Source organism: Amblyraja radiata, chromosome 12 (assembly GCF_010909765.2).
Source record: "Amblyraja radiata isolate CabotCenter1 chromosome 12, sAmbRad1.1.pri, whole genome shotgun sequence".
NCBI classification, from domain to species: domain Eukaryota; kingdom Metazoa; phylum Chordata; class Chondrichthyes; order Rajiformes; family Rajidae; genus Amblyraja; species Amblyraja radiata.
The window spans coordinates 8,161,151-8,177,111 of record NC_045967.1 but is presented as its reverse complement, the minus strand read 5'-3'; the positions used below and the strand labels follow the sequence as shown (position 1 = coordinate 8,177,111).

At 44.5% G+C, this 15,961-nt stretch overlaps 1 protein-coding gene across 7 annotated transcripts in view; it reads right to left on the bottom strand.

Moving 5' to 3' along the window:
- col4a6 (collagen type IV alpha 6 chain) overlaps positions 1 to 15,961 on the bottom strand; it is a 394,735-nt gene that overhangs the window by 180,067 nt on the left and 198,707 nt on the right. For all 7 annotated transcript variants that reach the window (XM_033030165.1, XM_033030164.1, XM_033030169.1 and 4 more), the window contains exons 5-8: positions 6,100 to 6,234; positions 5,097 to 5,141; positions 2,239 to 2,355; positions 883 to 951 (exon numbers count right to left, since the gene is read on the bottom strand). In XM_033030165.1, the coding sequence (XP_032886056.1) occupies positions 883 to 951; positions 2,239 to 2,355; positions 5,097 to 5,141; positions 6,100 to 6,234 (366 nt within the window). The remainder of the gene's footprint in view (positions 1 to 882; positions 952 to 2,238; positions 2,356 to 5,096; positions 5,142 to 6,099; positions 6,235 to 15,961) is intronic.

Sequence of the window (15,961 nt, the reverse complement as noted above, 5' to 3'; positions counted from 1 at the left end):
GGAGGAACAGCATCTCGTATTTCGCTTGAGCAGCTTACAGCCCAGCGGCATGACTTTTGATTTCTCTAACTGCAAAGTAACCCTTGCTTTCCCTCTCTCTCCATCCCTCCCCCACCCAAGTCGTACCAGCTTCAAAGTCGTCTTGTTGAGTCTCATTGTCTGTAACTCGTTTTCACACATATCCCACGGCTAACAGTGGCCTGTTTTCTGAATTAGTCTGAAGAAGGGTCGCAACCCGAAACGTCACCCATTCCTTCTCTCCAGAGGTGCTGCCAGTCCTGCTGAGTTACTCCAGCATTTTGTGTCTGTCTTCGGTGTAAACCAGCATCAGCAGTTCGTTCCTGCACAAGCTTAATTAACTGATCACCCAATAACACATCCAAGAATATTGATTTCTCTAACTTCAAATAACCCCTGCATTCCCTCTCTCTCCATCCTTCCCCCCACTCAAGTCGTGCCAGTTTCAAAGTCGTCTTGTTGAGTCTCATTGTCTAGAACTCGTTTTCATCTAGCCCACAGCTAACAATGGCCTGTAAACTTTATCATTTTACTTTTTTGTATATCTTTCATTCATTTTTTCTGCAACTCTCTATATCACCGTTTGTCTGTATATCTCTCGTTTCCCTTTCCCCAAATCTCAGTCTGAAGAAAGGTTTCAACCCAAAATGTCACCTACTCCTTTTCTCCAGAGATGCTGTCTGTCCCGCTGAGTTACTCCAGCATTTTGTGTCTATCTTCGGTTTACACCAGCACCTGCAGTTCCTTCCTACACATTTCCTCTACCTTCTCCTACTTTGCTGATGTTGGTTTTCCAGACACTCCATTTATTTTCTACAGTGGCATTGCTCTAGTACCACAGCGTAGCCACTTGGGCCTTCTCACCCTCGATTCAATGGAGCCCCCGGAGAAGTAGTTGGGCTCTCCTTTGGCTCCTTTACGACCAAATTCACCCTGCAGGAAAAAACCACAAATCACAAATGTGAAAAAAAAATTGGGTATTTACCAGGTTCTGCATTGGTCTGCGAAGATTTCTCAAAGAGAGAATGAAGTCCATAGCCCAGCAGAAATGAGCACATTCATATAACATCATGCCTTTAAGATATAAGTAGAGCTGTAGATGTTGTTTACATGGATTTCAGTAAGGTATTTGACAAGGTGCCGCATGGTAGGCTGCTCTGGAAGATTAGATCGTATGGGATCCAAGGAGAGATAGCTGAATGGATAGCAAATTGGCCCCATGGAAGGAAGCAGAGGGTGACGGTGGAAGGTTGCTTCTCGGACTGGAAGCATATGACTATTGGTGTGCCTAATGGTTCGGTGCTGGGCCTGTTACTGTTTGTTATCTACATCAATGATTTGGATGAGAGCATTCAGGGCAAGATTAGAAAGTTTGCTGATGATACAAAAGTGAGTGGTTTTGCAGATAGTGAAGATGGTTGTGAATGATTGCAGCAGCATCTGGATTGATTGGCCAGGTGGGCGGAGGAATGGTTGATGAAATTTAATACAGAGAAGTGTGAGGTGTTGCATTTTGGGACGTCTAACAAGGGCAGGACCTACACAGTAAATGGTAAGGCTCAGGGTAGTGTTGTAGAGCAGAGGGAATATCCCATTGTTTACAAAACAGTTTGACAGGTATGATAGGACAGGTTTGGAGGGATATGGACCAAGCGCAGGCAAGTGGGACTAGTGCAACTGGGACATCATTGGCCGGTGTGAGCAAGTTGGGGCGAAGGGCCTGCTTCCACACTGTATAATTCTATGACTTCTGTAAGGATCGCCAAACATCCAAAATACAGTCCATGGAACCAAAATGCAGAAGCAGAATGCAATGTTGGGGGCTATTATGATGCTTGTTTAACATTACCAGTGTGGATGAATATCTAGGCCAAAATCTGTAGTCTATGTCAGCTGTTGTGAAACAATGAATGGGCAAATGAGGAGGCATTCAGACATCCCACACCATCACTGTACAGTATTCACCATTGACAGTCTTTAAAGATGGACATGTTGAAGTTGAGCTGAAATGCCGTCTGAGAAGGGACATTAAATTCATTGGTTTAATGCACTCTTCAGAGAAACAACCACAGCATCACCATCAAGTATCTTAATGACTGACGGAACCAGTTTTTATTTTACCAGTCTTAATAAGCTGTGGTCTAAAAAAAACAAGTTCAAAATTACCTTTCTCTTCGAAATCTTTTGCCTGTAAAATCTCAAATTGTATCGATTACTCACCGGTAATCCTGGTATTCCTGGATATCCATCATAACCGCTGGGACCTAGTTCTCCTTTGGTGCCATTGCAACCATCCAGACCAGGAAAACCTCTTGATCCTTGTTGACCTGGATGACCCTTGAGTAAAATATCAGAGTATATGATGAATACAATATTTCAAACCAACCTTCAATTCTTCTTTATCATCCTGATGGAGAAAACAATTTCCCATTCCCAGCGCAAGGAATGTCAAGGGATAGCAGGTCATGCACACTACAATGTATAGACGCCTGTAAATGTGAGGCCAATGTAAATGGGTAGCATGGTGGTGCAGTGGTGTAGTCAAGTCAAGTCAAGTCTATTCGTCACATACACATACGAGATGTGCAGTTAAATGAAAAGTGGCAAATGCTCGCGGACTTTGTGCACAAAGACAAACAAACAAACAACCATACAAACTACAAACAGAATGGAACAGAATGACATATTATTTTACATATTAAATATTGTGGGCGGAAGGAAAAAGGGAAAAAAACAGCAATTTTAAAAAAAACAGTAGAGTGGTTCAGTAAAGTTAGTCCCTGGTGAGATAGGAGTTTACAGTCCTAATGGCCTCTGGGAAGAAACTCCTTCTCAACCTCTCCGTTCTCACAGCATGGCAACAGAGGCGTTTGCCTGACCGTAGCAGCTGGAACAGTCCGTTGCAGGGGTGGAAGGGGTCTCCCATGATTTTATTGGCTCTGGAGTTGCACCTCCTGATGTATAGTTCCTGCAGGGGGACGAGTGAAGTTCCCATAGTGCGTTCGGCTGAACGCACTACTCTCTGCAGAGCCTTCTTGTCCTGGGCAGAGCAATTCCCAAACCAGATGGTAATATTTCCGGACAAGATGCTTTCCACAGCCGCTGAGTAGAAGTAGAATAGTTGCTGCCTTACAGTGCCAGAGGCCTGTGTTCAATTCCGATTACGGGCGCTGTCTGTACAGAGTTTGCACATTTTCCCCGTGTCCGCATGTGTTTTCTCTGAGATCTTTGGTTTCCTCCCACACTCCACTAGGTTAATTGGTTTGGTACAAATGTAAGTTCTCCCTAGTGTGTGGAGGATAGTGTTAATGTGCGGGGATCGCTGGTCGGTGTGGACTCGATGGGCCAAAGGGCCATTGGGTCTGTTTCCGCTCTGTGCCTCCAAATTTAACTAAAGTAAACTTTTCCTTTGCATTGAATACTCTTGGAGCTCATTTTCATTGCTGTCATCTTGCGCCTAACTCCCAGCAATGCTCACTGCAAATAAATCTTTCCATTGTCTTTCCAGCAAACCGCAACAAAACACAACAGGAGATAGTTAAGAACAGAACATGTCCTAGACATTCCTGTGCTGAACACATTGCCAAGTTAAACTAATCTCATCTGGCTGCACATGATCGATATCCTTCCATTCCTGCATATCGAGGCGCCTATTCAAACGCTTCTTCAAGTCAACTAGTATAACTGCCTCCACCACCACCCCTGACAGCTAGTTCCAGGCACTCACCACACTTTTTGTGTCAAATCTGCCCTGCACATCTCCTTTACATGTTTGCCCCTCACCTTAGAGCAATGTCCACCAGTCACTGACATTTTCACCTTGGGGAATAACATTCTGACTGTCTATCCAATCCATGCTTCTGATAATGTTATAAACTTCTATCAGGGCTCCTTCAGTCTTCCATGCTCAAGAGAAAACAATCCAAGTTGAGCTTCTCCTTATGGTTAATACTTTCTAATCCAGCCAACGTTCTGGTAAACCACTTCTGCACCCCTTCCAAAGCCTCCACATCCTTCCAGTAATGGAGTGACCAGAACTGTACACAATACACCAAACGTGTCCTAACTTAGGTCCTATGAAACTGTAACATGACTTCCTGACTCTCATGCTTCTTGCCCCAACCTATGAAGGCAAGAATACCAAACATCAACTTTATTCCCTGTCCTCATCTCTTTCTTACTTCCAATCCACCAAGCCAATAGCTGAAGTTTTAGCTCTCAGTTCAGACAGTGGATTACACCTGGGACTTTAGCTTAGCATTTCATCTTGCAGTTGTTTACTGATCTGCAGCGTATTTTCAGTTTTATGGTAATTTATTCTTGCAATATACTTGCAATTTCAGCAGGTAGTAATACTCTATGAACACATTCACAGTCTAGATGCAAACAAACTGAATAGTTTTAATGGTGAAGGAAGGGGGACTGACCCATAATTCGAAAGCAAGTGGCAAATAAACTGTGGCAATATTCAATAGACAATAGACAATAGGTGCAGGAGTAGGCCATTCGGCCCTTTGAACTAGCACCGACATTCAATGTGATCATGGCTGATCATCCCCAATCAGCACCCCGTTCCTGCCTTCTCCCCATATCCCCTGACTCCGCTATCTTTAAGAGCCCTATCTAGCTCTCTCTTGAAAGCATCCAGAGAACCGGCCTCCATCGCCCTCTGAGGCAAAGAATTCTACAGACTCACAACTCTTTGTGAGGAAAAAGTGTTTCCTCATCTCCATTCTAATGGCTTACCCTTTATTCTTAAACTGTGGCCCCTGGTTCTGGACTCGCCCAACATCGGGAACATGTTTCCTGCCTCTAGCGTGTCCAAGCCCTTAACAATCTTATAGTTTCAATAAGATATCCTCTCATCCTTGTAAACTCCATAGAGTGTACAAGCCCAGCCGCTCCATTCTCTCAGCATATGACAGTCCCGCCATCCCGGGACTACCTCAAAGAGTCAGCATGGAGACAAAGAGTCAATGACCTCCTTTGATATTGCGAGGTTATGATTTAATTAAAGTTGTTTTGGGATCTGGAGATCCTCATAAACAGGACTGCAATGGCTGAGAATCCATACTTACCGGGATGCCGTTTGTCCCGACAAATCCTGGAACACCTATCGGACCCTGTAGGAAGAGGGAAACACATCGCCACATTGAGCGTGAATGTTACAATCATTAGAACAATTAAAACCAATCATTTGAATGTACCCGGACAGGGTTGAGAATGTTGTAAAATCAGCCTACAGATTTATTCTATCTTTGTGAGAGAGTTTTAAACAATGCCTAAACTTACAGGAAAGTCAATATAAGTGGAAACATATCAGAATGTTCTTCTTATTGTTAAATAAACTTTCTTTTATTACAATGTAATAATAAAGGGAGTTGAATGTTCAAGTTTTTATTGATAATACTCTAGAAAAAATCTACAATGGACCCAAAATAAATATTCAGATTTAATTCTGTCGGCAATATATTATAAAATGCCAACATTTGAAGACTTCGTCTGAAGAAGGGTCTCGACCCAAAACGTCACCCATTTCTTCGCTCCATAGATGCTGCCTCACCCGCTGAGTTTCTCCAGCATTTTGTCTACCTTTGGTAAGAAGATAATACAGATATTTCGCCCATCCCAATGGATCAGTTTAATGGTTTTAAACTTCATACAACCTGCAGAGGGTATTGATTTAACCTCAATCACTTTGATGCTAATCATTTGGATGGAGTGAATTATAGAAGGGAAACATACACATGATACATGAAGTTGTGGAGGAATTTCTAATCTGCCTTTCCCCTGCACAGAATGTGAGTGACTTGATGTGCACTTGCAGTCTTTGTTGTTATCGCACTTGCTTCTAGAAAGATTATAAATTGTTTCAGGGAGAGGGAAGGTGAACGATAGCTGGGATCGCTGGAACAAAGTTTGCTACAAATGGAAGCACTATAGTAGGAAGTGGCAAGAGCTGAGAGCCCTGCAGTGGTGAGGTCAACCTGTAGCTACTTTCACTCTCATACATTTAAACGATGAATGTACGGGTTTATGAAATGAGCAACAGTGGTGTTTGTGAGGCTTCGTTACACTCACCTTATCTCCTTTCATTCCGCCAACCCCAGGTAGACCATGGTGGCCCTTCTCACCCTTCGATCCCGTCACCCCAAATGGTCCATGAAAACCCGGAGGTCCACTCCGTCCCTGGGGTCCGATCTGTCCCGGCGATCCCTACGTTGGGAAGCACACAAGGAGCAAATTAGTTGAACAAGAAAGCATCCCTCGTGACAATGTTATGACAGACTTTCTTCATTTTCACTTCTCCTTCCTGAGACCGTTTCATCCGTGCCAGATTTCCATCAATCACTGCAACCCATCCTGTTCAGTATCTCTGCCTCCCATATCACTCAGACCCATCGAGTGGGAGTGAAGGCAAGTCAAATCTTACTCTGAGGGAGTGCCACAGCAGAAGACACAACAAGCATCAATGAAGCATCAGAAGCTAAAGGGCCTGTCCCACTTGGGCGACCTAATCCACGAGTCCAGAAGAATGTCTTCGACCTTCAAGCTCGAGGGCACTCTCCTGGAAAACCGCGAGCTGGATCGACAGAACCGCGAGCTGCATCTACCGCCCGCGCGCACACACACACACGTCACAAAGGTGGGGGCCAGGGAAAGCGGAGGAGCGCTGTCTGCACGATGAAGAGGAAGGTAAACGGCTGCCACAGAGTACCGCAAGTCCTTTAGAGAGCGCGGGGGGGGGGTTGTAGGGGGGGAAAGAAGGGGAGAGAAGGAGAGAGAAGAGGAGAGAAGGAGAGAGAAGGGAGACAGAAGGTGAGAGAAGGGGGAGGGGAGAAGGAGTGGAGACACTTTAAAAAAGTTTAATAAAGTTTAGCGGGCATTTCAAGGTCAAGTTTTAGGTCTTCCAAGGTCATGAAACTACAATGAGCCAATAAAAATGCCCGGTCAGCGAAGGAGATTGCCTACGGCTGCCCTCGACTGCCTGTGAGTAAATAACGACCCCACTCCACTGCACTACGAGTTAAAAAGACCCATGCCGACCAATATTACTCACGGAAAATTTTTCAATATGCTGAAAACATTTCCGCGACCTAGCTGAGGCGGGAACCTCCCTCGAGCATGAAGGAGAGTTCCAGCAACCTCATACGACCTCCTAGGACCACGTGTCGACCATGCTGCGAGTTTGAGTCCAGAACAAACTCTTCTAAACTCGCAGCTTAGGTCGCTGAAGTGGGACAGCCCCTTAAGTCCTCAAAGCATTTATCTGCCTGAACAAACTGGGTTTGTGTTGGTTACAAACTGTGAGTGTTGCACATTGCCCAGAAGTGGAACTGCCCAATGATGCTGTCACCATGCTATTAATCAGACACATTTTGGAATCTATCGCCACAAACTCATTCTGTGGTATGGGTTGAGGCTGGTGATTTGCACTGAGTGGTTTTAGAAATCTCCAGTTCACCACATTATTGTGTCGGTAGCAAACATGATCAGTGATCATAAATAACTTCCATATGTCAATTCAAACACTGAGCAGGGTCCCGGCCCGAATCATCACCTGTTCATGTTCTCCAGAGATGCTGCCTGACCCACTCAATTACTCCAGCACTTTGTGTGTTTTATTGAACAATCTTCTGTTCATGTTCACTTTAAACCCATGCCACCCATTTAAGATGATAGCATTGTTATCAATCCACACTTTTCATATGAATTCCTGGCTGTTACTGAAAACCGTGAGTCTCATACAAAACACACACCTTCTCATATATCGACACAGATAGAGTGGCAGACTTCTGACAACTGCTCTACAATGCCACAGCCTTTCAGCTCAAATTAATTTATGAATTCAGTTCTTCCTTTTCTTCTCGTTCCCTCCTTTTTGTCTTTGTTTTCTCGCTGTCCTTTGTTCACACTCGTTTATCTTCCCATTCAATAATAGAACTCTTTGATCCCCCCACCTACCATCTCAGGGGCAATTTACAGTAGCCAATTAATTGAACAGTAAGCATGTCCGTGGGAAGAAGCCTGAGCTCCCAGGGAAACCCATGGCTTTGCAACTAAAAAGGGTTAACTCCAACTCGAAACGTCACCTATTCCTTCGCTCCATAGATGCTGCCTCACCCGCTGAGTTTCTCCAGCATTTTTGTCTACCCTCGATTTTTCCAGCATCTGCAGTTCTTTCTTCAATAAAGCCAGTGTATCCCTAAAAGATAGCAACACCTTTATAGTCAGTATATCTGGTTAGATGAGTTAACTCCAGGTGAGGAAAAAGCAGTTTGCATCTCGATATATCTCTGAGTGTGTGTGTACAGCTCTGGACCTCTTGTTATATGAAAGACAAAGAAATATTTTAAAGCAACTGCCGCTTCATCTCTGAATGCAATAATGTTATTTGTGATTTTTATTCGCATGTTCAGTGCATAAACTGCGTCAAAACCTTTCAACCCACAGTTTCTACAAAGGTTTAAGGCTTTCAGAAATCTAATCGGAATTTGACAGAGAGCGCCCTCTCACAAGATACAAGTGAGTGAACAGTCCTGACTGCTGGGTCATGCAACAGTTTTAGTAAAAGTCACCCATCCCTTTAAGATCCCTTCCCTGGGCCAATCCTTATTCTTAAACTGTGGCCCATGGTTCTGGACTCCCCCAACATCAGGAACATGTTTCCTGCCTCTAGTGTGTCCAAGCCCTTAACAATCTTATATGTTTCAATGAGATTCCCTCTCATCCTTCTAAACTCCAGAGTGTACAAGCCCAGCTGCTCCATTCTCTCAGCATATGACAGTCCCAACCATCCCGGGAATTAACCTTGTAAACCTACGCTGCACTCCCTCAATAGCAAGAACGTCCTTCCTCAAGGTGTCTTAATGCAACTTCCTTAGGTGCCTTAATGCAGTTTGGTACTGTACACGTATTTCTTATGTGTATTTCTCATTAATAAAGTTTATGATGAAAAGTTTTTTAAAAAGGCTTGGTTACAGCTGCGAGCCTGGGCACTAAACGTTTTCATCCACTAGAGGGCAGCTTGCAACCATCTCTGTTACAACTAAAACTCTGAAGAAGGGTCTCGACCCAAAACGTTACCCATTCCTTCTCTCCAGAGATGCTGCCTGTCCCGCTGAGTTACTCCAGCTTTTTGCGTCTATCCTCGATTTAAACCTGCATCTGCAGTTCCTTTATACACAACTAATGACTGATCCAAAGCATCAAAACCCCAGCACAGTATACTCGCTGTCAGGTGAACAAATCTCCTGGGCGTTGTGAGATTTTGATTAGTGTCCAGTGGACATTTGCTCATGGTCATGTCGCAGAGTTATAAATGATGTTGCCGTGTACTGTGCAAACTGTACATCAGGTCTGCACTCCAGATTTTCAAGAGTAAATGAAGATAAAAAAAACCAGCAGATGCAGGAAAATCTGAGATAAGAACAGAAAATTCTGGAAACACAACAGGCCAGACGCCTGTGGGAGGAGAAACATAGTTAACCTTTCATCTCAGATGCTGCCTAACTTGCTGAGTGTTGCTCCAATACACATTGGAGGAACAACACCTCATATTTCACTTGGACAGCTTACAGCCCAGCGGTATGAATATTGACTTCTCTAATTCTGAAGTAACCCATGCTCTGCCTCTCTCTCCGTCCCTCCCCCATCAGAATCAGAATCAGAATCAGATTTTATTCGCCAAGTATGTTTTGCAACATACGAGGAATTTCACTGGCCAGGTCAGTCATACAATTAAAAGCAACAGACTCAAAAGCACATTTTAACATAAACATCCACCACAGTGACTCCTACACATTCCTCACTGTGATGGAAGGCGAAATAAAGTTCAAGTCCTTCCCTTTGTTCTTCCTCGGTCGTGGGCCTCGAGCCCCCGATAATGGGATGATCTTGACGCCCGTAGCCGGTGGTGTTTTGGCCCTCCGTGTCGAGGCGATCAAACTCCTGCATCGGGGGGGGGGGATGTCAGCGCCCCCGCACCGGGCGATCGAACCTCACGTCGGGGCTGGTCGAACCTTCCATGACGTTGGAGCTCCCGACTAGCCTCTCCCGAGACTGTGAGCCCTTGATGGTAAGTCCGCAGGCTGCGGTGGGAGCGATCCCAGGCAAGGGATCCGCTCCGATGGTAACTCCACGCCCCGAGGTGGGGCTAACGACAGTCCGAGGCGGCTTCCAGCTCCAGCGATGGTAGGCCGCAGAGCGCCCGGAGAATGTGATCCGAAACTTGATCACATCTCCGGGAAGGTAAGAACCTTAAAAAAAGTTTTCCCCGATCCCCCCCCCCCCCCCCCCAACATAAAACAAACAGAAGAACATTAACTAAAACTTTTAACAAACACTAAAAATAACAAAAGATGAATAAAACTAACAGACTGCCGGTAGGGCTGGCCATCTCCCTGGCGCCCCTGCTCCTAGTTCTCCGACCAGTCTGACTGTCCACTTGATTAAAATTATCTTTGTACGCGTCGTTGCCACCTTCCCCAAGCTAACAGTGATCTATTCTACATTTTCCTTGGACTTTGTCCTCCTTGATGTCTCGTTTTCACACCTTACCCTTCCATATCTCTGTCTCCCCTACTCCTGACTCTCAGTCTGAAGCAGGGTGTCGACCCAAAACGTCACCCATCCCTTCTCTCCAGAGATGCTGCCTGTCTCGCTGAGTTACTCCAGCATTTTGTGTCTATCTTCAGTGTTGTAAATCTTTCTTTATTGCCCCAGCCTTTGAACCTTGCAGTGATAAACCAAAGACCTGCGTCCAACAAGAATGTGACAGTCATTTAGCTTGCAATAGTTGACAGTACATTCCCTGTAAGAATAGTATCGTTGTCCACTTATAGTGGAACTCAAAGCCTCGGAATAACTTAAAGTGCCTTCATGTGGTTTGGTTGCCAACAATCTCTGCCCTCAAGTGGAAGATTGTGGGTCGGAGACTCACTGCTGGTACTCAAGCATAAGAATTTAGACCTACAGGGCGGCACAGTGGCACAGCGGTAGACTTGCTGCATTACAGCGCTTGCAGCGCGGAGCCCCGGGTTCAATCCTGACTGCGGGCGCTGTCTGTACGGAGTTTGGACGTTCTCCCCTTGGCCGCGTGGGTTTTCTCCGAGATCTTTGGTTTCCTCCCACACTCCAAAGACGTACAGATTTGTAGGTTAATTGGCTTGGTATAAATGTAAATTGTCCCTAGTGGGTGTAGGATAGTGTTAATATGCGGGAATCACTGGTCGGTGTGGACTCGGTGGGCTAAACTCAACTGATGCTCCAGTGGACTTCTGTACACTTAAACTGTTCTTTAAAACAGAGTAATGTCTCTCAGAACAGTACTAGAGAGAACAAAATCAAATGAACTGGCATGCCCATACACAGATCCTCAATGCTAAACTTAAGCTGTTAGAATGCTTGCCTGAATTTATGTGCTATCGCTCACATCTAAGCAAACATTTCATTTGTTAAATAGATGCAGTTAGCTAATTTTATTGTTTACTTTTCTTTATCACTTTATCTTTCTAAATTAATTTATGGTTGTGTATTTTATAGTTCACACGATTTGTTAGCTATTTAGTTTTAATTGCCTTTTAATTCACCGTTGAAATTATTTAAATCCATGTAGACTGTGGACGTTCAAGCTTCAGAAACATTGAAGGGCAATGAAGCATGGTTTTGGCAATAGGCTGCCTAGGTGGTGTTAGGAGCAGAGGCAAAGGTGGCACAGTGGAGCAGCTGGTAGAGCTGGTGCCTCACTGTGCCAGAAACCCAGGGTTGATACTGACCCTGATTGCAGTCTGTGTCATTAAACATTTCTTCTTTCCACCGACGATAGACACAAAAAGCTGGAGTAACTCAGAGAGTCAGACAGCATCTCTGGAGAAAAAGAATAAGTGACGTTTTGGGTTGAGTCTGAAGAAGGGTCTCCACCCAAAATGTCACATATTCCTTCTCTCCGGACGGAGATGCTGTCTGACCCTCTGAGTTCATCCAGTTTTTGGTGTCTACCACCAAAAAGGGTGTTGTTGAAACCTGCCTATAGTTCCTTTCCTAATTTTAATGCCATTTTGAAAGCCTCTCTCTTGATCTGGAGCAGCAGAGCATGGCTGATGTCTTAAAAATGATCCTGTTGTCACTCCTTCAGCCCGCTGTTCAGATCATCTAAAATAAGCTCCTTAAAATAATAGCAACAGCATTCGAACAACATCCATTGCAAACCAGTCACGTACCATGTTAGGAATAACCAATCTGATCTGAATGTCAACGTGCCCTATTTAACTTGGACCCATAGGAATAGGCTTACCTGCCCTTCAACCACATAGGAACAAAACCGAAGATAGACACAAAATGCTGGAGTAACTCAGCGGGTCAGGCAGCATCTCTGGAGAGAAGGAATAGGTGACGATTCAGGTCGAGACCCCTCCTCAGGCTGAGAGTCAGAGGTGAAAGGGAAACTAGTGATATGAAGAGGTACAAATAAATGAAAAGCATGCAAATGGACAAATCAATGCCAGCTGATTTTTTTCTGAATGGAAAACCCTGAATGGTGCACAGAAGTTCAATCTTATGACATTTTTAAGACAAGAATGATTTACACTTTGAAGACTACCTGGAAAGTGGAGTTGCTGTGAGCTCATACATCTCTCTACATCACCGTCTATATCTCTCATTTCCCTTTCCCCTGACTCTCAGTCTGAAGAAGGGTCTCAACCTTTTCTCCAAAGATGCTGTCTGGTCTGCTGAAATACTCCAGCTTTTTCTGTCTATCTGGAAGTAAAAAGGAACCTGTAAACTCATAAAATGAAAGCAACTTTTTATAAACATGCTCACGTTTCTATGATAAACACCCATTTTCCTTTCTTGGACTACAGTAAGTTTACTAAAGTTGGTTTGTACTCCACGCCATGGTCTTAAATGCAAATAGTTCCCCTACGATAACTCATTGCAACGATCAGGTAGTCCACACTAAAGCATTACACCCATCAGATAGTCTAACTGGTGAAGTAATGATGCACAGGAAGAAAGGTCCGAGAACACTAACGCAATTATCAAAAAAGCTCATCAGCGCCTCTACTTCCTGAGAAGATTACGGAGAGTCGGATTGTCAAGGAAGACTTTCTCTAACTTCTACAGGTGCACAGTCGAGAGCATGCTGACCGGTTGCATCGTGGCTTGGTTCGGAAATTTGAGCGCCCTGGAGAGGAAAAGACTACAAAAAGTAGTAAACACTGCCCAGTCCATCATCGGCTCTGACCTTCCTTCCATCGAGGGGATTTATCGCAGTCGCTGCCTCAAAAAGGCTGGCAGTATCATCAAAGACCCACACCATCCTGGCCACACACTCATCTCCCTGCTACCTTCAGGTAGAAGGTACAGGAGCCTGAAGACTGCAACAATCAGGTTCAGGAATAGCTACTTCCCCTCAGCCATCAGGCTATTAAACCTGGCTCGGACAAAACTCTGATTATTAGCAACCACTTTCTGTTATTTGCACTACCAGTTTATTTATTCATGTGTGTATATATTTATATCATGGTATATGGACACATTTATCTGTCTTGTAGTAAATGCCTACTATTTTCTGTGTGCTTAAGCAAAGCAAGAATTTCATTGTCCTATACAGGGACACATGACAATAAACTCACTTGAACTTGAACTTGAACTTGAGATGAAAATCTTAGCTGGAACTTTACAGGTACTGTACTGCAGGGTATTCCGCACATTGCCTGAATTATCTCAAGTATCCGACACAATAATGAAGTAAGGTTGAATTCTTTCACTGCAGTCACCTATCTGCGATTAACCAATTCCAAGTCAAGCACTTCGATAATGACTGAAATAAAGGTCTTTGTGAACACAAGCACATTTCCTGCACTTGTTAGATGCCAACCTACAGGTATTTCTCAAATAATGAAGTGATCCAGTATACGTGGGTAATCACAGGCACACATTATTGCAATAGCCTACGTGTAGGAAGGAACTGCAGATGCTGGTTTAATACAAAACGCTGGATTAACTCAATGGACTAGGCAGCATCTGAAGGAATGGGTGACGTTTTGGGTCGAGACCCTTCTTCTGACTGCCTTATTGCTGGCTAATAAATGGAGGCTTTCAACAATGACCAGCAAGGAGTGAAATCTTTGATCCACCCTTACCAAGCTTCAGATGTTACAAATATCTGCATGGTTGGCTCATTACAACAGGCGTTTTATCTTTGATCATCATTTATTAAATGCCCTTCCCTCATCCATGGAATTGAAACCCTTAATTAATGTACACAGATAGGTCCCATTCAGAGTTAATTCACAGGGAGTAACGCTGAATATTAAGCCCAACTATCAATTTTCTCCGTTTCGTCCAAGATGTGCTGGCTCAGGATTAGGAACAGTTTTTCATGGGCAAGTTCAAACACGTGTGAGCACTTTATTCAAACACGGGAAGTCCAAGGTTGACCTCTGTGTTGTTCTCAAAGCCCACACGAAGGTGACCCTCTACTTTGTGAAGAGGATTGTTGGCAGGATAATTTCCGAACTTGAAATCTGAGAGCCACAATCACTTTATTCAGCGAATACCAGTCTGGTGCAGAAATCTTAAATTATCCCATTCCTTTCTAACCCATGAAATGAGTACATCTGTCTGAAATGAGAGAACTTGTTTTTTTTCCTTCTGAGACTACAGTACCTCAGTATCGAGGACGGTTTACTTCCACTTCAGTTGTGTGGGTCCTGAGGTGGCTGATACGTGAGCTTCAGACTCTTCCACACTAATTGACCCTGTTGCAAGGGCCTCTATATCAGGACCCTAATCTGGGCCACTCCAAGGTGAGATCTGCTTCATCTAGACAGGAATTCGATCCTGACTGCGGGTGCTGTCTATACGGAGTTTGTACGTTCTCCCCGTGACCGGCGTGGGTTTTCCCCAAGATCTTTGCTTTCTTTCCCCTGTGATTGTGGGAGTTGCCTCCAGGCGCTCTGGTTTCCTCCCACAATCCACAGGCCTCCAGGTTGTGGACTTTAATCAGTCCCTGTAAAATGCCTCTAACGTGTGAATGTAAAAGTGGGAAAACATAGAACTATTATGAGAGGGTGATCATTGGTTGGTGTGGACTTGATGGGTTGCAGGGCCTGTTTCCATGATTGTACAAATGTAGGATAGTGTTAGTGTGCAGGGATCGCTGGTCAGTGCGGACTCAGTGGGCCAAAGGCCCTGTTTCCGAGCTGTATCTCTAAACTAAACTAAACATCCCACATTTTCAAGTCCATCAGATATATTTTGTTTAACATATTTTTTGGCCCTTAAACAAGGGTTGCAAGGTTGCTGACATGAAAGACAATGCCTACCATATTCTGTTGTGCTGAAGCAAAGCAAGAATTTCATTGTCCTATCTGGGACACATGACAATAATCTCTCTTGAATCTTGATTCACGTGACAATAGACAATGGACAATAGGTGCAGGAGTAGGCCATTTGCCCCTTCGAGCCAGCACCCGCCATTCAATGTGATCATGGCTGATCATCCCCAATCAGTACCCCGTTCCTGCCTTCTCCCCATATCCCCTGACTCTGCTATTTTTAAGAGCCCTATCTAGCTCTATCTTGAAAGTATCCAGAGAACCTGCCTCCACCGCCCTCTGAGGCAGAGAATTCCACAGACTCACCACTCTCTGTGAGAAAAAGTGTTTCCTCGTCTCCGTTCTAAATGGCTTACTCCTTATTCTTAAACTGTGGCCCCTGGTTCTGGACTCCCCCAACATCGGGAACATGTTTCCTGCCTCTAGTGTGTCCAAGCCCTTAACAATTTTATACGTTTCAATGAGATCCCCTCTCATCCATCTAAACTCCAGAGTGTACAAGCCCAGCTGCTCCATTCTCTCAGCATATGACAGTCCCGCCATCCCGGGAATTAACCTTGTAAACCTACGCTGCACTCCCTCAATAGCAAGAATGCAAG